Here is a 22,124-nt window from a genome sequence, read left to right as displayed (position 1 = left end):
CAATATTTTTTCATGTGTGCAAATATTTTGGTTTACTGAGTCTTGTGACAAAATAACCAAATATAGAATCACGTAGAAAGTGTCAAAAACATATGTCATAAACAAGAAGGTATCCAAAGATAGGAAATGAAAAATGAGTATTCTTCGTCAAAAAAAATAAACGAGTATTCTTAGTCAATGACATACAGATTAGTTTACCTCGGCATGCTGTTAATTAATGAGAAGAATCATCTCATTTATGTGATCATTCATGCTTGTAAATATCAAATATCCTATTTGATTCTACAATGATTTTTGCCTTCTTATGCAACTAAATAAATATTATGATGGACAAATAAAATTAATTAGTCTCTCTGCTATAAGTAAATTGAAAAATCGGTCCGCTTTCTGAAGAAAAAAAAATTGAAAAAAAAATGTAAAAAAAGTTTCTCGTTTTCTAATAATAAATTGTCCATCTTCGGGTGAAAATTAGCGTGTAAAATTTTGTGGACGAAAATAAGAAATTAAAAAAAAATAGAGAAATTTGTTTTTAGGAAAAAAAAAAGTCAAATTTCAAAATATCTTGATGATTTATTCGGATCTATTTATAAAATGAAAATTTCTAATTTTGTCAATTGGGCAAGTGCATATCAAACATAGCATGAGAAACGGAGAGATTAAGATTTAAGCATGCTTCAAGAGTTTGGTAGTATTTGTTATTGCTTTACATAATATTATTATGCACATTGCTTGGATTTCATTAAACTAGTTTTTGAAATGTAAATTTGTTTTGAATTCTACCATAATGAGTTATGTTGAACTTTTTATGAATCCTAAGTATCATTTCCAACAAAATTTTATGAACCGATATACAAAATACCTATTGAAAATTAATTGATTAGCAAGTCAAAGTTATAAGTATTAAGCAAAATAATCAAAGTCACGTTGTCACGATTGTTTGATTTTTTTCGTTAAAATTTTAATGTTGCACATAAAAAATTTACCACTTTCAAAAAATGTAATTACATGGTTAACAAAATTATTGAGACCTCGCATATTTTTGTAAATTTCAATATATCATTGATTTTAAATAAACTTTGGCTATTTAGAAAATCCATTCATTTCAATCAATGATCAAATATCGGTGACCGATTTCGTGTTCATGATACAAAAAATTTCAAATTATTGTGTCACATGAAATTTGAGACACGAAAATATTTATAGAAATGTGAAAAAAAATGTGTCCATGGAAGTTGTGGCTAAAAGAATATGTTGTGACTGATGAGAATTATGACGGAAATAAATTGCTGAATTTAATGAGCGAAATATATAATAAATTTCAAAAATCAAATTGAATGCACATTGTCATGTTCAAAAAAATTATATTTTGCCATGAAGGCAATGACAATTCGCGAAATTTAAAATATTGATGGGCCATTAAGTTATAACACCGATAAATAAAAACAAATGGAAAATTTCAGAAATAATGCTTTTAAAATGTAACAATTGTAAAATAGTGATTGTTTTAAGTCATTTCAAAAACAGTATTTTTTTTTAGAAAAAAAAAAAGAATTATCTGAGATTGTTTTTATTATAAATGAAATTTTAAACAGTAACTAAATCTTAAACATCAAGAAAACTATTATTTACAACTTAAGAACACTCATTAATAATAAAAATTTCTAAAAAATGAAAAAAAAAGGTGGTGTCTCTATTAATAAAATATGTGACACTCCTTTGGAAATGACAAGAGTTAAAAAAACGACGGTCTTTAATTTGGCAACTGAGACTGAGATTCCTCTCTCTCTCTCTGCGTTAAGTCCCGATGGCTTGTATCAGTGCTCATCTCTCCCACCGCCTACGACGCTCGCTCGCTGCCATCGGAGCTTCTCCGACCACCCTCGCGACGCCGTCGTTTCCTTTCCCTCTTCGCACCCCAATCATCTCGCTCTCAGCTTCTCGTTACAGCACTACCGCAAAAGCGACGACGACAAGCTTGTCTTGGAACGACATCGTCCGTATTTCCCAACCCCAATCCCAACCCGACGACCCGTCCGATCTCAGCGGCTTCTCCGACAAGGTCAACTTCTGCAATCGCGGCTCGGTAACTAAATCTCTCTCTCTCTCTCCAAAGTCCAAACACGTGTTTGATTCATTCAATCGCAGGAAACGCTGTTGGAGTTCATTCCATTCGTGGTCGAGGATCTCACAGTTGGCCACATTCACAACCTGTAAGCTTTTTCTTTTTATGTCCAAGCACTGCCATTTCTTCGCACTCTAAAATACCGAGTCCTTTCAGCTTCGCAGAGCACTTGAGGAAGTTTGAGAACGTGTTTACCTTCTCAGCAAATGGGCGTAGCCGAAACAGCGTATCGTTGAATCCGTCGCTTGGGACTCCGGAAGATCGGACGAGGGCTCTAGGAGATGTGGTTCGAAGCTTAGGGGAAGAACTCATCCCGGGTTTCCGAAACGAGGTACCGAGTCAAATCAAAGTCAATCAACCAACTAGTCTGTGTTGAGAATTGTAATTCCTTTCTCTATGTATATATATTGGTACACATATACTTGAATTGGAGTTGAAAGAAAGTTCTTCATATAGCTTTTTGCCAATCTATTTTACGGGCTGTCCTGGTTGTTTCATTCAGTTATACCCTGTGAGTTCTTCTTTTGGCGGACCAACCTTATTCTCGCTAGAGCGCGCTGCAGCTCCGTATTTTGGAATCAAGGTACGATTTTGAGAAACTTTTTTTTTTTTGGTGAATACTCGCCGAGGAAAGTGTAACCAACCTTGTTTTTAAAAATGACAGGCTTACGGAATTCATTTGAATGGTTATGTCGAGAAAGGAGGCCAAAAATACTTGTGGGTCGCAAAGCGAAGTGAGACAAAATCCACTTATCCAGGAATGCTCGATCACCTTGTCGCCGGAGGACTGGTTTGTAACTATTTATTTATTCACTCTGTAGATCACACAAGGCCTTCAAAGAGCCCTTTATTCCCGATTCATGATGAATGACGTGAGAAATTATTGATACACTTTTTAAGGCAGAGTCCTCTATGGAAGGTTTATTATGTCAGTTTTTTTTTATATTTTTTTTTATGTATTTCCTATTTTTGTATATTTAGCCTCATGGGATTGCTTGTGGAGAGAACGTCGTGAAGGAATGCGAAGAGGAAGCTGGGATTCCCAGATCCATTTCTAGCAGGTAGTTCCTGGATCACCATTAATTCTGTTTAGATGGGTTTAGAAAATACTCGTAGTTTTTAGGACTCATGGGTTTTGGTATCGTTCACGTCTCTGTGTAGTGCCATACCGGTCGGCGCTGTTTCATACATGGATATTGATGGGCACAGATACAAAAGGGATTTTCTATTTTGCTACGATTTAAAGCTTCCTGAAAGTTTCGAACCGAAGAACGAAGGTGAGCACTTTAGGACTCACATTTCTTGCGCAGCAAGTAATAACACTGCAATAGGTTCTCATCTCATGTACTCTTTTGTGTGCTTAGATGGAGAGGTCGAAAGCTTCAAGTTGATCCCGGTGACTCATGTTGCAAATATTATACGTCGGACATACTTGTACAAGCCAAATTGCAGCCTCGTCATTATTGATTTTTTGTTTAGACACGGGTCTCTCTCTCTCTCTCTCTCTCTCTCTCTCATCCTTGTGTTTTAAACTGATCTCATAGTCCGTTATTTGCATTCTAACCATTCTAATTTGGTTTAATTTTTCATAATCAATTGGCTCAGGTATATTCGTCCAGAAAGTTTTGGATACTTGGACCTGTTGCAGAGTCTGAGGAGCGGTGACTTCGCTTAGTGAAACCACTCAAATATCCTAGGTCATTAGTACTGATTTTTGTTTTTCTGCTATGAAATCTCAGAGAAAAAGGGTTTAGGATGTTGGCGGACTTTAGTGTGAGTCTAAACGCAGCTGCAAATAGGAGAGGTTTGAAACTTAAAAGAGCATGTTGGTGTATCAAGAAACTTCAGGCTGAAACATCAAGAAAATGCAATTATTTAATGTTAAATTTGTCATTACTCACTCTTAACAGATGACTGAACGGATAAATATGTCCTAAAAATCTCATTTATACGACACAAGTTGTAATAAAACAAAAGCACCTTTATTTCCAAAGTCGGTAAAATATTTCCATGCGGCAACTCTGTATGAAAGTGTTTCATGGAAAATCAGATAACCAGTTCATCAACATTTGGGCTCAGCGGTTCAAAGATGGCTTCAACTTTTCCGTAATCAACTTCCTCTAAGCTTTTAGGATCCCATTTTGGATTCTGCAAGAAGAAAACAATCAAGCTTTTATCTTTTCTTTTTTTGTACAGAAAAAAAACCCCCTGTAACTCCGTGCGAAGACAGAATGGCAGGGATGCCATAACATTGCTAAGTAATCATATCAATAATTTCCAACATGAAACCATTCATATCAACACAACTCCAGATTCAACTAGCTTATTTCAGACATTCAATTTTTAGTTTGGCATAGAGATTGAGCATGATAAGAATACCTGATCTTTGTCAATCAAAACTGCTCGAACACCTTCAGCAAAATCACTTCTCAAAGATGATCTTAAGGCGATGCGATATTCCGTTTTCATTACACCAGTTAGCTAGATCGTGTCGAAGACATAACACAAGCAACCTTAAGGTTAAATAGTATAACTATTGATTAAAAGACACCAAACAAGATGCGACATATATATGATGATGAAAAAAGAAAGCCAAAACTCACCGTAGACAGTTCATTGTCACTCTTTCCATGTGCAGATGCAACTTTTGAGAAATACTTCTGCGTTAAGCAGTGTGAAAATGGAGCTCCTTTTGCAATGCCTTGAAGGGCTTCGTTTGCCCACGCCACCACTGAAGGTTAAAATACAGAGATAAGCCACACCACTACGTAAACCAACTCTCATCATTTACATAAGAAATCAAATTTAGAAACACACCAGTTGGATCTGAACTCTGTGTCTGTCTTTTGAGTTCTTCAACCGTCTCAATGACTGACTTATTTAGGCCAAAGGAAGAAGTAATCTGAGGTAGAAGCAAACTCAGTTGGGGCTCAGCCTCAGGCTTGCTACTAAAATTTCCCAAAAGTGCATTGACGTCTTGTTGTGGGTCCTGTGAACTGGTTAAACAAGCTAGTCAGCATCGAATGGAAAGTGAAGGTGTAGGACGGAAAAAAGGGAAATCTGAAAAGATGAACGGACACGTACAAGGTAGTCGACAAAAGAGCTTCTTTCAGTGAAGGTAAATTTCCTGATGGAACATAATGTGATCCAAGGCCTACGTATAGAGCATCTGATGGCGTACTAATCCTTTTTCCAGTTATCCCAATGTAAGCACCTAGAGATATAAAATTCTCTTAAGACAATCACAACTTAAGGATCTAATACACAAATGGAAAGAAAGATTTTTCCAAATATCTCATACTCCGTGAACAAACAAACTACGAAGCAGAAACCATACCAACAGATCCTCCTCCAGGACTTTGAGCTGCTATATATGAAAACCCCACATCGGGGAACAAACCAATCCCATTTTCAGGCATAGCCATAACGGTTTTCTGGAGCATATCATAATGACGCACGGATTAAGAAAAACCTTCAGAAAAGACCATGAGTAGCTCATAATATCAGAGATATTATTTATAATGTAAAATACCTCTGTTATGATTCGATAGCGACCATGGCCTGATAAACCAATACCAAACCCCATTGTGATTCCATCCATAAAGCTTATATATGGTTTCTTATACTCGGAGATTTTGCATATCAACGAGTATTCAGCAGAGAAAACCTGCAATAATGCCAATTAACCTATCAAAATATGATTCGGTAACAAGGAGCATCTTAAATTCACAAATTTGAGTGAGGGGAGCAACTTAAGAAAGCAGAGCACCAATAATATTAAGAGAATGTTTGGAAATTATTATTATCTGCCATATTGTTTGGCAACATGCCAATTTAGTATTTGGTTTAGCCATATTGATCAAGCTATAAAACATCTAGAAGTGTTTTACCCATACTGAAAAATTAATAGAACCTAATCTTATTCTACATTTCACATTTATTTTCTTTCCTACTAGTGATTCCATGTTGTTATCTTATAGAACCCTTGACATTCTTCTCCCACCCCTTAAATCTTATAAATACTTTGTTGAAGTAAGTAGTCTAGTCGTAATTGATATTTCTATAAAAACAACATTTTTCAAACGTCAGACAATCGCACACGAGTCAACATCTCGGGTTAAGTCAAATAAAAAAGTAAAAGGTTATTAATCCAACAATATACAGTTTGAAGAACACAACAAGACCTCAATCATATCTGACAGTTGGTTTTTAGTGGAAATCTGCTTCACATCACCACCTGCAGATAAACTAAGATATGGGTTATCATAACAAACAACCATAGAAAATCTTAGGTTGTTCTCAACCCACATCAAACTAAGCAATCGGAAAGGAAAATGAAAAATAAGCTAAAAGTCAGATAATATACACATAACTTAAGAATCGCGATCGAACAACAGACCCGGAAAGAAATAGGCAACTAAACCAAAACAAGCGTTATGAAGAAACCTTTTGAACAAGAGGAGTGTTCTTGTCCTTTTGAATTTCAGCAACAACCCCTTTTATATCCATACCTGCATCACCCATGATTGATTACCCTGAACTTCTCTCTACCACTCGGCACCAAAATAATCTCTTTGAAAACAAGAAACATGCTCATCAAGTTTTATTCAAACAAACATAAAATAGTACTTGGGTCAAAGCATAGCGTCATTTCAAAATTCATCTATAACCAACATTAAAAAAAAATGAAAAACAGAATCTATACTATTGAGTGTTTACCGGCACAAAAGGCACGTGGCGAGCTGCTATTAACCAGGACACATTTCACGCTTGGATCCGACTCCCACTCGTCAAGATAACTTTTGTATTTCACATCCATATCTGCATTATTAAACGAATTCCACTTTATTCCGCAGTGCATTTAAAACAAAATTCATCGTCAAGTTGGTTCATTATTTGCCCTGGTTCTTGTTCCTACCCTAATTCACTCAAACACGGCTCAATTTCTACAACAACTGAACCTTAAATACGAATCTAAATCGGCGAAGTGATAGCCTTTTAACATGAACTCCCATTTCCACAAGTTATAATTTGTCTGTTAATGTAATATCAATATCATCAGATACAACACAGTTATAGTCAAACTTGATATTCATGAGGCAAAAACAAAAACCTAAGTTCATGGCGTTGAGAGCTTTCGGGCGATCGAGAGTGATGACGGCGAGACCGTTGGGGTGGACGGTCCCGATAACGAAGTCGCCGGACCCGGAAGCCATGGCTGAGAAGCTTCGAATCGAGGGTTTGCTAAGAGAAATATGCTTCGGAAAGTCGCTGGGCACGAAAAGAGAGGTCGATTTGGTGATGAGAAATCGGGAAGCTCTGAGCATTATTTCTTCTTCCAGATTTTATTTGATTCCGATATCAATACCTATTTGTCATTCTCATGTTGTGACACGAAAAAGAGGGGTGAGCTCGGTAGGAACGAGAAATGTATGACCTGACGTGTCAAAATGTAATTAGTTGAAAGAGTAATGCTATTTGTCCCGAATCGTAAACCGTGACGATCCACTCACGTTCTGACACGTGGCAACTAGTTGAAAAGAGAAAAATAAGCGGCAAATGTTTCGTTTTGTTTTTACTTTTTTATATTTTTTTATTTCTTATTTATCCCACAGGCAGGGATCAACCTGACTTATTGGAAATTTCGGCCTTCCAATAAGCCGATAATGACGGCTTAATGGCTTATCGGAAATTTTCCTTCCGTTAAGCCATTAAGCCGTTTCCGTTTCTTATTGGAAGCCATTATTCCGTTAAGCCAATAAGCCGTTTTGATTTCAATTAAAATGTAAAATCAAAAGGACTAAAATGTTACGTTTTTAATAAAAATGGTTAATATGCAAACTAAATTTTATCTTTACATACAAACTATATAATGAAAATATTTTCGAGACGTTTTTATTTTAAGTAAGAAACGTGGACGGAACCACGAAAATTTTATTAATGAACCCTCACTTGTGGCGGAGGAAAACCGTGGTTACAATAAATATCATAAAACGAAAGGATTACAAAAATAAACCGTGGTACATAAACTATATTTTAGAAACTATATTATATTAAACTATATAGAAAATTTAATTTAGAAACTATATTATATAAATTACATAGAGCTTGATGAGATTGTAGAGAGAATTGTAGAGAGAAGTTGATGGATGATGTTGTGAAAAATTGGATTGAAATGAGTTATATTTATAGAGAAAATGATGAAAGTGTAAAAAAATTAATAAATCCGTGTATAAACAATAAAATAACGGAAACCGCGGAAGCCGAATTTCCGTGTAAACGGTTCCGCGGAAGCCTTCTTTCCGTATAGACGGAAGCCGCTAAGCCGTTAAGCCGAGCCACGCGCGGAAGGAAGGAAGGCTTCCGCATTTCCGTCTCCAACAAGCCAGGTTGAGGCAGGGAACAAAAATAAATCAAAAGATTTTTTATTTTCTGTATTCTCACTTACGTATATAACCTTATAAATATAATAAAATTGTTTTCCTTAATTATAAATAAATAGTCATGCATTTTTATTCATATGACCAAATTTACGAAAATAATAATGAAGAATTTGTTACAACCAGTCAATTTTTTAGTTTTTTTTTTAATTTTAGCTCAAATTTTATTTTATTAAGAAAATAGTCCAACAGATCGAAGTAAATTAAATTAACTAAATCAATTAATTTAATCTACTTCGATCCGGTGAACTATTTTCTTGATAAAATAATATTTTGACTATTTTTTAAAAAGAGTGTGGGTTATTATACTAGTGGCCTAATTGGTCAAATAATAAATTTATTTAATACACAAAAAAATATATTTAAATGTTCGACTTAGATAATGAGATATCATACAAATAGCTATTTATTGGGGAATTGACACTAATAATACCATCTCAATTTAACTTATCAAATTTAGCCAAAAACCCACAAATTGATAAAAGTAGTACTTGTGATCAATGTTTAAAATATCGATACCGATACTCATACCGAAGTTCTGATTTTACGAATATATCAAGTATCGACGGATATATCGACGGATATTCTATAACAATTTTAATACCGACTACCGATTATATAGGTGATATATCGATGATATATCGATTATCGACGGATATATTGACAATAATCCTATAAAATGTATATATAATTTAATGATACATATAACAATTATATTTTAAATATATATATATATATATAACATATCTATATATATTTATATCTATATAGATATATACGTATATTTATATCTATAAATATACGTAATGAATGAATATATAACATTTATTTAGCTAACAATAAAGTTCACCTTATTATGAAATTAATAAATTTTAAAAAATCACTCCATATAAACCTATGTAGTTCTATGAATTTTAATAAGCAATAATGGGTCTTCATCCTCCCAGGAACTAAAGTTTAAATTTTGGGCCTGTTTAGAGCTATGAAAATAGGTATTTCAGGAATAAGTTTTCTGTTTTGACAGTTGTAGGAATTATTTTTTATAAAAACGGTATTTCGGGAAGAAAACGATATTTTGGCTGTTATATTAGTTTTTTACCGAACTTCTCATTTTTCCTTGATATCGTGGATATATCGTCGGTATTTTGAACCTTGCTTGTGATAGGTGAGAGAATTTAATTTTTCCCCAACTACCCTCAACCATACTATCTATTCACTTACGTTTTTTTCTTCTGAAAACCAAGTTTGGCCGATTTTTTTTCTCTCCTTCTCCCTCATTTGGGTTTGAACTGGAGAACTTCACGAAGATTGCTTGAGTTCTTCATCACTTCGGTCGCCGGTATCTTGCTCGCCGACGGTAAGTTTCCTAAACCCATTTTAAACTCATTTTGCAATAATGGTAAACTCATCTTAAACCCATTTTGCAATCATGTTTGAAGAAGTTTCCTACAAATCCAAGGTTATTCATCAAAACTTTAAGATCCAAAGTTCTTCTTCTTGCAAATCCAAGATCCAAAACTTCTTCAAACATATTTTGGTAAGTTCGTCCTATTTTTAGCATATAAGAACATGTTTAATTGTTTTCTTTCATTTTGAAATAGGTTCCATTGTGTTTGTGTGTATTTAGTTTTCAAAAGAGGCGTTTTTTTGTTGATTTCCCGATTTTTCCAAGGTGGACGGAGTGAATCCAGTTTGTGACACATGTGTCACGAAGTGGATTCACTCTGTGACACATGTGTCACGAAATGGATGTATTTCGATGTTAATAATCGTATTTTCTGCTTATGTTTTAGGTCTGACCTTCTGCAGTATACGAATTCGAGGTTTTAGACACAAATGGAATACCATGAACAGTGAACTTGATTGATAAGACGTGCTCATGTCGAGAATTTCAAACTGATCTATTTGTATATGCCCATGCTATTGGGGCTTGTCGCTTACACAACCTTCCTGTTGAGAGCTATTGTGCGCAGTACTACATGACCGAGTATTGAAAATTGATGTATGCATGGGTTATTCATCCTCAAGGAAGTGAATCGTCATGAAATTTTCCCGAGAAATCAAACAGATCAAAGTAAATCCGCCCAACTTCTTACGTCGTCCGGCGGATAGACCTAAGAAGAGAAGGATTCCCTCTCTAGGAGAATCTGATGCCTTGCTTCGTAAATGTTTCCGATGTGGAGGTGTATGCCACAATAGAGCTACGTGTCGCAACCCAATTCCACCAGAATTGAGGGCTCCAGGGATGGGTCATTGGTTTGGTTTGTAATTCGACACGTATCTTGTTTTATGTTTTTTTGTTTATCCTTGAACGTTTAGAACTTCCTTCGTTTTTTGGTATGTATTCCGTTTTGAATGTTTTGAATTTTATTGGTGTTGGGTTTATTGTTAAGAATTGTTTATAAAGCAACAAATCAATTGATTTCGAGACAATATATAAAGGTCTAAACACATACGTACAATCAAACACACATACATACAATTAGAAACACATACGTACAATCATAAATACATGTATATAGTCATAATCACATACGTACAGTTATACAAACATAATTTTAAGTTCAACGTTGGCGTTTCTGCGTGTGTGTAGTTTTATCGAATTTGAATTCCTCGTAGTCATCAACGACTCTAAGGAATGTAATCTCTTAGAAGTCTTTCTTCGTAAACTCCCGAGCTTGGCCTTCAATCTCAATTAGGAGCCCGTCTTTGGTTACTCCCTCGAAGCTCCCGGTCTTCAACACCAGGTGGCTTATAATCGCTGATGACCGGACTATTCGTGGTTGCCCCACAAACTGCACAAAATATGATTGGGCGAAGCCAGCTTGAGTTTCGGTGCTGCGGGCGAGTAAGAGAATGAGGAAATTGTCCAATCCTTCGTGGAAGTTAAACTTGAAACCTTCAATGTTGGCATCGGGTATACATTGTTTCCACTCCTACACATATGATTAGTGAAACAATTACATAAAATCAATTACATCAACTATGTGGCCCGAACTGATTGAGTTCGTGGCTGAGGTGTCATGAACTCGCCCACTCTGTGACCGATATGTCACAAACTCATTCACTCTGTGACCGATGTGTCACGAAGTGGGCGAGTCCGTGACACATGGGTTACGAAGTGGGTGAGTCCATGATACATCGGTCACGAAGTGGGTGAGTTCGTGACACATCGGTCACGAATTCAATCAGTTTGTTACCGATATGTCACGAACCAGGATCCAAATGGGTTTGTGACACTTACCTTTCGGGAGATCGGCGTTGATGGACTCTCCGAGGCCGCTGCAACGCCTGAAGTTTAGTCTGAAAATCTGACAAACAAAGTCATACCTAAAACAGAGCCAAAGTTCAAGTTGAAGCCATTCGAACCTATCATTTAATCTTAGACACTGGGCATCCATCAAAAACATGCTCCGCCCTCGAGCTCCAACAACGCTCATCACATGATCACCCATTCCAAACACAGCAAGCCCAAAGCTTTCCACGCAATCTCTGATCTTCACCAACATGAACCAAACAGTGACATTGAGGCCGTCTAATCATCACATTGGGTCGATGCTATGAAGAAAAAGTTACAAGTCCTCCACAAAAATCACACTTGGTCCCTCACCACGTAGCCCGCCAATCGGACTGTTGTCGGGCGCAAATGGATCTATAAAATCAAGCGCCATGTCGATGACATCATCGCTCGCTATAAAGCTCGCCTCGTGGTTAAAGGATTCCACCAAATAATCGGCTTTGACTTCGATGAAACTTTCAGCCGGGTTGTGAAGCAAGCCACCATTCGAGCCATACTCAATTGCCCAAGCTCGTCGATAGACTCTTCGGTAACTTGACGTCGACAACATGGTATGTTGGATGAATAAGTTTATCTCCAACAGCCACCATGTTTCTCAATGTCCCATCATCTGGCGCTTGTTTATCGTCTCCATAAGGCCATCTATGAATTGATGCAAGCTCCGCGTGCTTGGTTCGCTCGTCTTAGCACCTCACTCCACGGCCTCGACTTCACTTTCTCAAAAACAGACACGTCCTTGTTTCTCTGTTTCCACCAAGACTCCACCATCTTCATCCTCGTCTATGTCGGCGACATCATCATCGCCGACAACAACGACACCGACATCAAAACCCTCATTCGACTTCTTCGTCAAGACTTCTCCCTCAAAGACCTTGGAGATCTAAATTACTTTCTTGGAATCCAGGCCATTCGTCATGGCTCAGATAAGATCTTAGCCCAAGAAAAGTACATCACTGACCTCTTAGCTCGTGCCAACAGTGTCACCACACCAATGGTTACTGGTCTGCCCCTCTCAAAAACTCGTGGTGACCCCATCGAGAATATCACCGCATATTGTAGATTGGTCGGCGGTCTTCAATACGCCACCATAACTCAACCCGACATTGCCTATAGTGTCAACAAGGTTAGTTAGTTCATGCATAATCCACTGACTATTCATTGGAATGCAGTCAAATGGATCCTCCGCTATCTCGCCGACACTCGACCTCTCGGAATACGTTTTTTTCGATCTTCTCATCTAAATCTCATCGCATTCTCCGTCTCTGATTGGGCCACCGATCCCGTCAATCGTTGCTCCACCTCCGGCTTTTGTGTCTATCTTGGTCATAATCTTCTTATTTGGTGCTTTAAAAAGCAATCGATCGTCTCCCACTCAAGCACAGAGGCCGAATATTGAAGTCTCTGCAGCCAGAGGTCGGTGATGTACTTTGCTTGGACTAAATACACCACACTGCAACCAGAGTGCCAACAGTGTCGATCTTTAAAAAGAAATTGATCGTCTCCCACTCAACATTGTCTCTCTGTAGCCACTAGAATTAAAGGGGGATGCTGATAACCAACCGAAACTCAAGTTGACGATCCAACCCAAACAAACTCTGGCCCAACTCTCTCCGATCTGAGAACATAGAATTCTCTAGCAATGAAAACCCAACGTCGACACTTTGTCACAGTTGGTTCAAGGCTGATTAATAGCAGCAAGGCGTAACTATTCTATTATTTCTCTGATTGGATATTGTTGTGACAATGTATTGTCATTATATATTGCCATTATTACTTTCATTTTCAATGTCTTTTGCTTTGTATGTATACATGGTTATACCGTACTCAATGGGTCGATTTAATAGAATAAAAAGAAGCCTTTATCTCTTTCAATACCTTTCTACAAGGCCGTTCTGGTTTTGATGAAGGTTGTAGATCGATTGCTGCTCTGGCCATGGCCTCGCTCCGTCGCGGCGATGTTGCTCCGACAAACAAGATGGTGTCGAACAATGTTGCTCCGGCACGAGTTCGATCTGGTTTCGGTGAAGGTCGCAGAAAACCTCTAATGCATTGTCGGAGCAAATATGTATACTAGTCATGGAAAACCACCGAAGTTGAGATCGGAGATCTGTATACCTTTCCAATGCCTCTTCCACCTTTGCAATCATCTTCGTCATTCGTCACCAGTATCACGTGGTCGCTTCGGCGTCCTCGATCTACGGAGCTGAGATCCGATGGCTAACGAAGCGATGTCGCATCAACAAAAAGAATTTCTCTTAAATCACATCAGGATGGCAGCGCTGCTAAGAAAGATCGACGGGTTGGCCGTCGGGGCAAAGGAGATTTGTCTCGCATAAGTTTCCGGAGCTTCTCTTGACGTCGGAGAAACTACAGTTGGAGCCAAGGCACGAGGCGACCATAGATCCTGTAAGTCTCGCAAAAGGAAGGTACATAAGAAGAAAGCAGTAGTCTATACAATATGCAAATTTGTTAATATACAATATACAAACATATCAATATATAATATGCAACTATATCAATATAAGTTTTTTTTTTATACTGTTAACAGAGAATTTTTGTCTTAAATATAGTAATTCCGTTATTTTTGTAAGGTTTAAAAAAAGAAAAAAAAAAGAAAAATAGCTAATTTAAACGTTTGACATTGCTAAATAACCAATGTTTGCTAAATCTTAAGTAAATAGCCGTAAATAATGATGTGGCCTAATATTTGGAGGTGGCTATTTATCTAAAAGTTACGTATATAAATACATGACAATCACTATTTACCTAAGATTTATCAAACGTTAGCTATTTAGCAATGTCAAACATTTAAATTGGTTATTTTCCTAATGAACCTTTAAAAAAATTCACAGTTTTGGTAAGTTCTCATCTAAAAAGTAAAAACGGCTATTTTTTAGTTTCTCACTTTCTCCTATATAATGTTCATGAAAATATTTTATCTCGAAGTTATTTAGTGCCCTCAACAACACACAAAACTATAATAAATCATTCTATTTTTTTTTCCTAAGGATAGATGTCATTCTACTAAAGTAGTTAGCCAAATAAGCCACCAAAAGTCTAAGAATTGATAGATAGCCAACCTTTTTATAATAGTCAGCTCAACTTATTTACGACACTAAAAAAAGACAAAAATACACAAAAACATTCCCGTCTATTTTGAGTTTTTTTTTTTTGGTCTTTTTGAATGCCGTAAATAAGTTGAGGTGGCTATTTACAGAAAATTTACAAAAAATTGGCTATCATACAAAACGCTATAAGTCAAATGGCTATATAGCAAAAAGACTAGTGGCTATATAGCCATATGAAACTTTAGAAATTTCTAAATAGCCAACATTTTTTTAATTTTTTGTAAATAGTTACGTAAATCTATTTATGCAGAGTAAATTTTTAGTAAATATGTGTAAATAATGTTGGTTACGTCATATTTTTTGCTATTTACGAAATATATTTGATTATTTACGAAAAATTTACAAAACGTTGGCTAAAATACAAATGCTTATGTTTTTGTGGCTTACATCGCTAAATATTTGTAACTTCACTAGATCACATGATAAATTTTTAACAATTGATAAAACATAAGAGAAACATAATGTGGATTCATTATTAAATAGTAAATCGTTCCAGGAGAGATAGATCTTATCGACTTGAAAATGCAAACTATGAATGCAATTTAATATCTTATACGATTATAGGAAGGGCATTGCCATCACATACGCAAAATAGCTTGGATTACAGTAATTAACACATAATTTACATATCTTCGATCGCCCTAACCAAATCCCAATGCACACGTAACTAACTTAACTTAAAAAAAAAAAAAAAGCTAAAACTAAACTCCAACATACCCACTTGCCATTTATACTAATAAATCAAGATGCACATCAACTAAGCAAAGAACAGACAAAAAAAAAAAAAAAAAAAAAAGCAAGCCTGTTTTGAGAAGACACAATTTGTTTGACGAAATTATGAATCACGAAGCTGTATAAATTCCCAAAACAACGCTGAGCGCGTCAAGAAGCTCAAGGTGAGCGGTCAACATCGGGAAATGGCCGGTGGTGCTTCCGATGATCTCGACCGTAGATTTGGCGTTGACCATCTTCTTCTGCATGTAGAATCCGACGGCTTCCGGGACCACCACGTCGCTCGCAGACTGGATGATGGTGCAAGGGACCGTGACCTTCTCCAGCGTGTCGCGCTCGTCGCAGTAGAACACCACCTTGGCCAATGGCAGCGCGACATGTGGCAGCATCCGCGTGAGGCACTTCTCGAACTTCTCCACGGAGTGCGGATCCGCTGCGTCCACCACCATGGCAGCGAAGTGCGACGCCCAACCGTAGTAGTTTGACTCGATGCTCGATAGGATGTGCTCTATCTCTGACTTCTCGAACCCGCCTTCGTAACCCTCCGTGTTCGTGTACCTGTTTTGCAATTTTTTTTATTTCTTTTTAGTGATAAACAAAAAATTAAGTAATTATTCATAAAAAAAAATGGAATTGACTAGCTCAGCATAAATAACGCTAATTTCACTGTTTTATAGTTTTATTTTTATAAATTATATATACTGATTGGCTATTGCAATAAATTTTCAATCAATTGGATTAGTTTGCAGAAAGGTATTTAAAGTATAGTATGATCAGAATTAGGTCATGGTCCATTGGGAAGATAGAGATCTATACAATACAAAAAAAAGTCGTCTAAAATAGGAATGATTCTAAGGCTGGCCTGTAAATTAGAGTGGTCAACGAGAAGCTTAATAACTACAAAAATTAAATAAACGAGCCATGACCAACTACATAATAAATTAGCTCACAAGCGTACAAAAAGTCTTAAAGTGTATCGATTATCTTATTTTCAAGGAAAGGAAAGACTAATTATCTTATTTTCTTTTCTTGTTTTTTGTTTCCTAATACAAGCTTGTTCTTTCTTTTTTTTTTTAATCGAAAGCTTGTTCTTTTAATACTAAGAGTTGTTGAACAACTCTTAGTAATAAGTTATTGTGATTTGTGAAGCTCAGAAGATTTCCATACGTTCACATAAAATATGGATTTCGTTGTACATGAAAGCCACTTAAGTGTGTTAGGTCTTGTCTTTGCATTTTAACAGTGAGGTTATTAAATTATATGTCAATTGTCAAATCCAGAAACTTCATACATATATATATATACATATATATATATATATATATATATATATATATATATATACTGGCTTTTTTTATATTTTGATCCAAAAACTAGTTTGTCGAGCAATATACTCCTCAAAAAATACTTTAAGTAATCAAACATAATAATTCTTTATTATGAAATATTGCACACCTTAACAATTTTTAAGAGGCTTACAAAATAAATCGTTTGTTTATAACTTTAAAAAGCATCATTAAATTATTATATTACAATTGACTTTGTTTATTCTATTAGATTAACATGTTACTTCAAGTCGTAAGTATCCTAGGTGTTATTAAATAAAATAAAATTTTCGCTAGCATAATGGTTTAAATATAAATTGAGCTAAATTAATCAAACTATTATAGTCAGTAAAATAAAAAACAAATAAACAAATAAAAAGTAAAATTGTATACAGGTAATAAAAATTGAAATAAGGGCTTTTCAGGATGAAAACCACATCACTAAATGCACGCCTTTGTTTATATATATATATATATATATATATATATATATAATATACACATATATATATATTTATATATATCTTATACTATTTTTTTTATATTTTTTAAAATTCGATAGAAACATGAATTAAAACGAAAAGTTGAAACAGGATCAAGAAATGAAAATAATCTGATGAAAAGCAATAGGACAAGACATAACCTTCAACATGAATAATCATGAACTTATATATATATATATATATATATATATATATATATATAAATATATAATAGGTTTAAATATGTTGTTACCTTGGAGAAGCTCCAATGAGCGCAAGGGACTTAAAGAGATCAGGTCTTTTAATGGAAGCTATACATCCAATCATGGCAGACATAGAGTGACCAACGAAGACGACGGATTTGAGGGCCAACTCGTCAAGAAGGCACACCAAGTCATCGGCAAAGGCGTCGTAGGAACAGTACTTCTCCGGCGAGAAAAGGCCACCTTTCACGGCGGCGGCGCCGGAGAAGAGCCAGTCGAAGGCCACCACTCGCCGGTGCCGAGCCAAATACGGCCCCACTTTCTCCCACACCGATTGGTCCGCCCCAAACCCGTGGGCCAGCACCACCACGTCAGCGCTGATGTGGCACTCTCCGAGTATTGTCGCGTTCATCGCCGCCGAGAGGGGCTGCGCCGGGAGGTTCTCGATCATCCTTAAGAAAGAGAGAGAGAGAGTCGTGTGTGTGTGTGTGTAGTTGTGAGGAGTGATTATTGGGTATTTTTTTCGTGCTTTTATAGAGGGAAAAAGAGGAGGTTTTGTGCTGTGAATTGATTGTTTGTGGGTGAGGAGATAATAGTAATAATAGAGGATGAAAGGTTAATAATAATACGAGAGTTGATATGATATTGTCTGATCAAAGATTCAAAAGTAATAAAATATGGTTTTTTGTTTAATTATAGTTATTCGTCGTAAGTTTATTCTTTCTCGCTGTGTGTTCTTACGGTGTCCTAGATATACTTGTAATATACTTTTTAGTATTCATAAATATTTATTTATTTTTTGTTCAAAAGGATCAAAATTTGTCTGTTCTTAGGGGTTAATTTAAGAAGCTGGAAAGCGTCTTTGAAATTGCCAATATTACGGATTTTTGGCATTCACCGTTTTTTTTTTACTCAAACCCATCTCATTTTTTGGGATGAGGTCTTACCCTCACACTGAGTTAGTCTTTAATTAACTATACTACTGTATACAGTGACGGAGCCAGAAAAGCCCATCAGGGGGAGCTAATTTGAAAAAAAAAATTCAGGGGGGGGCTTGATTGTAAAATATTTATAAAAATTGGGCTAAAAGTATAAATTTTCAAAGGAAAAAATGTAATTTTTTTTAAAATGGACAAAAAGTGCAAATTTTTTTTTTTGAGGGGGGGCTTAAGCCCCTATTGGGCCTATACTGGCTCCGTCATTGACTGTATAAGGAAGAATTAAAAAATGACATGATTATATACTGCAAATTCCATCCATTAATTATGCTGTTACATATTTTTCAATAATAAAGAATTAAGATTTTAAGTTACTCTATCATACACCAAGTACAGTAGCTCAAATATTGAGGCCGTCCTCAGCCACACCCACACAAAATAAAAAATTTTACAGTTATGGATTCGAGTCACAATTGAGATAAGTCCTCCTATAAAAATACATTTTTTTTTTACATATGAAAGGCATCAAATAAGTATATATTAAAAAAAATCATACTAAAACCCACCTCGCATAAAATAATTGTTTTAAGGCCTGTGACCGTGAGTGATATGTCTAGGAAAATCAAAATTTTAAATGCCATTTTCGTTGCCGTTTCGAGCCTCTTGATTTACGGAAAATCGACAAGCCGATGGAAAATTGAACGAAAAAATGTGAAAAAGGGCATTCGATTTTCCGTTTTTAAATGCCGTTTTCCATGAAAAACGGACAAGCCGATGAAATTCGAACGGAAAAATATGACAAAATATATTTAAAATATATATATGTAATACATACATATATTTTTCAATTTTTAAACATATATAAAGAAAATACATTATGTATATAATTTTTTTTAATAGAAAATTATATATATATATATATATAATATTTTATAAATGTGTGCTATTAATGTATATAATATTTTTTATAATTTGTTTCAAAAAAACGATAGCAAAAAACGAAAACGACAACAAAAAAAAACTACAGGGAAAAATAAAAAACAACAACAAAAAAAAAACGACAAAAAAATGACAGCAAAAACGACGAACGACGAAAATCGATGAAAAATGACAAAAAACGAAAAACGGCGACGAAACGAAATAAAACTGCCTTCGTCGGCCGGACACCTTCCGACAGCGGCTTTTTCGCCGAAAATCGCCGAAAATCGTCGACATTTAGAACCATGAAGAAAATATGTCCTACACATGTCATTATCAGATAATATTATAATCAGTTGGTGGGTAATACCGAAAAATAAAATGAGCAGTTGAAATATAAAAACTCATAGAGCTGAATAAAGTGTAATTACAAGTTTTTCCTGTTTCGAATTTTCTTGTGCGGCAAAAATACATCCTTGTATTTATCTAGAATTAATTTTCATTGGATTTCTTCTTTATTCTTTTGACCGTTGAATTAATAATTCAAGCACTAACATCATCTCCAACCCACTCTATAATAGAGTAGAGTAGAAAATGACAAAATGAGGTTTGATATGCTCCAATTTAACCTCATTTTTCACTCTATTATGAAGTGAGTGAATAAAAAAAAACCTCAAATATGGAGTTTCACTATTTATTCTACTTCATTTTGGAGTGAGATTTTAATATTATTAAAATAATTAAACTAATTACAAAATAACCCAAAACTTATTATTATTTTATTATTTATTATATAATTTTATTAATTTATCACAAAATTATTTTATATTATATTCTAATTTGGTATGAACATCAATCAAAAGTCATTAAATTACATGACATATATACAAATTAAAACCCTAAAAAATAAATGGCTAAACATAATACATTGCAAAGTCATGTGCAAATGCATTGATAGATCATGTGTGGGAAAAGTATACGAATGAATAAGACTAAATAATAAATATTTTATGTTTTTGTATTTTTGTGATCAATAGTTTATGTTTTTTTTTATATGTAAAGTTTTAATTAGTATTTTAGTATGATAAACTTCACTTCATAATTGGTTGTCAAGGTATTTAAAATATTAATTTTTGAATCAAACATTATAATCTTACATTCATATGAATCTGATTACTTTAGAGTGTGTTTGGTTGCGGGTAATATTTATCACATTCCCATAAATTTTAATGATTGTATTATTTGGTGTGAGTTAATGTTAAAAAAAAACATTAATAGGAATGTAATTAAATAGGTAATGAGATTACCTTAAAATGAGGTAATCCTAATACCACCAAATATGTGTTATTCAGATTACAATCTCCTAGAATTTTTTCTTATTATTATTTTCTTTTATATGCGTGTATGCTTTTTTACCTACACATTTAGTTTGTTTGCTCAGACGTACGTGTTTTGTTTAAAATACATATATATTTCTAATATATTTTTTTTTATTGTTTAAGAATAATTTATTTATGTTTTTATTTAGTCTAATGTGTAATGATTTTTATCTAGTCTAATGATTATTAAAAATTATTTGATTTTGTCAAATCAAATACAATAATGTCATATTCTCAAGAATCTACTCAAAATATTAATTTTAGAACCAAGCATTATAATTTTACGTTTTCAAGAATCTAATTACTTTAATCATATTCTTAAAAAATGTGATTACCCTGCATCATCTTCAATCAAACACACTCTTAATAAGATTTTTGAGGATGTGATTATATTGCATTATCTCTGATTAAACACACTCGAATAGTTTTTTTTTTGAGCAAACACACTCGAATAGTTAAGAGTTAGGATTTTAAAAAGACAGTGTCAATGTATAATATTAAATACGGGTGGTGGAGAAAAATGACATATTTTATATTTTCCTCCTCGTCTCGTAAGAAAAAATATCGATGATGATACTGATCGGAAATAGTGGGACCCACGTGGCATGACACAGCGCAGAAACATGTGGATATTTGCGCGAGACGAGACAGAGCCAAAACCCACAAAAAGGACCATTTTGTCTTCTAGTGTGAAGCACTAAGTTACTAACAAAACAAATAATGCCTTTTCAACGCAGTATACTCCAAGATCTGCCTTTCTCCATTCATTAAAGCCATATGAGTGTATGACCCACCACGTTCTCTTCCATCTTCGCCTTTCTTTATAATATAAATATCTTAATATTTTATTAGAAAATTTTTATTTTCTGAACTTTAAAAGTGAAAATATATCAAAGTCACTCCATAATTGAAAAATATTTAAAATTCGACTTTTGATTCAAAATTCGAGCTTTGGACTCGATCGCATCGCCTCGTGTCTCTTCCGGAGAAGCTCGCACCGGTTCTCCTCACCGGTAGTTCCGAGGTTGATTATGACGTGATTGTCGTTTGGTTCGCCAAATTCCGGGTTAAATCGAGTGTCGAACTCGAGGACGGCGGACGCGACGGTGGAGGTGCGATTTCAGATTCTATGATTTTTCGTTCGACAGTTAATTAGATT

At 35.0% G+C, this 22,124-nt stretch overlaps 3 protein-coding genes across 6 annotated transcripts; 1 reads left to right on the top strand and 2 right to left on the bottom strand.

Annotated features, from left to right (window-relative positions):
• The first annotated feature begins 1,733 nt into the window (after nt 1–1,733).
• LOC149400924 (nudix hydrolase 20, chloroplastic-like) lies at nt 1,734–4,008 on the top strand. 2 transcript variants are annotated; one of them, XM_089611773.1, is made up of 9 exons: nt 1,734–2,059; nt 2,146–2,210; nt 2,279–2,453; nt 2,625–2,705; nt 2,787–2,912; nt 3,104–3,183; nt 3,284–3,399; nt 3,487–3,607; nt 3,728–4,008. In XM_089611773.1, exons 1-9 carry the CDS (start codon nt 1,805–1,807, stop codon nt 3,795–3,797), a joined length of 1,089 nt encoding a protein of 362 aa, XP_089467899.1. In that variant the 5' UTR covers nt 1,734–1,804; the 3' UTR covers nt 3,798–4,008. The 2 variants fall into 2 exon arrangements, with proteins under 2 accessions (XP_089467899.1, XP_089467898.1); XM_089611772.1 differs by having other exon boundaries at nt 1,734–2,083.
• LOC149400923 (ATP-dependent caseinolytic (Clp) protease/crotonase family protein) lies at nt 3,966–7,528 on the bottom strand. 3 transcript variants are annotated; one of them, XM_089611771.1, is made up of 11 exons: nt 7,236–7,528; nt 6,842–6,943; nt 6,589–6,633; nt 6,307–6,359; nt 5,655–5,789; nt 5,460–5,556; nt 5,207–5,336; nt 4,940–5,118; nt 4,726–4,853; nt 4,502–4,603; nt 3,966–4,270 (listed from the first exon to the last, which is right to left on the bottom strand). In XM_089611771.1, the coding sequence occupies exons 1-11, from the start codon at nt 7,447–7,449 to the stop codon at nt 4,169–4,171; spliced, it is 1,287 nt and encodes a 428-aa protein (XP_089467897.1). In that variant the 5' UTR covers nt 7,450–7,528; the 3' UTR covers nt 3,966–4,168. The 3 variants fall into 3 exon arrangements, with proteins under 3 accessions (XP_089467897.1, XP_089467895.1, XP_089467896.1); XM_089611769.1 differs by lacking the exon at nt 6,307–6,359 and having other exon boundaries at nt 6,569–6,633; nt 7,236–7,527; XM_089611770.1 differs by lacking the exon at nt 6,589–6,633 and having other exon boundaries at nt 7,236–7,527.
• Nucleotides 7,529–15,524: 7,996 nt separating this feature from the next.
• LOC149400922 (alpha/beta-Hydrolases superfamily protein) lies at nt 15,525–18,275 on the bottom strand. The gene is made up of 2 exons (XM_089612626.1): nt 17,781–18,275; nt 15,525–16,278 (listed from the first exon to the last, which is right to left on the bottom strand). The coding sequence occupies exons 1-2, from the start codon at nt 18,179–18,181 to the stop codon at nt 15,831–15,833; spliced, it is 849 nt and encodes a 282-aa protein (XP_089468752.1). The 5' UTR covers nt 18,182–18,275; the 3' UTR covers nt 15,525–15,830.
• Nucleotides 18,276–22,124: the final 3,849 nt, after the last annotated feature.

Source organism: Urtica dioica, chromosome 4 (genome assembly GCF_054948205.1).
Source record: "Urtica dioica subsp. dioica isolate 48M chromosome 4, U.dioica_male_clone48M_v1_H2, whole genome shotgun sequence".
Lineage (NCBI taxonomy): Eukaryota > Viridiplantae > Streptophyta > Magnoliopsida > Rosales > Urticaceae > Urtica > Urtica dioica.
Note: the sequence above shows the minus strand (reverse complement) of the source record. Positions and strands in the feature narration are given on the sequence as shown.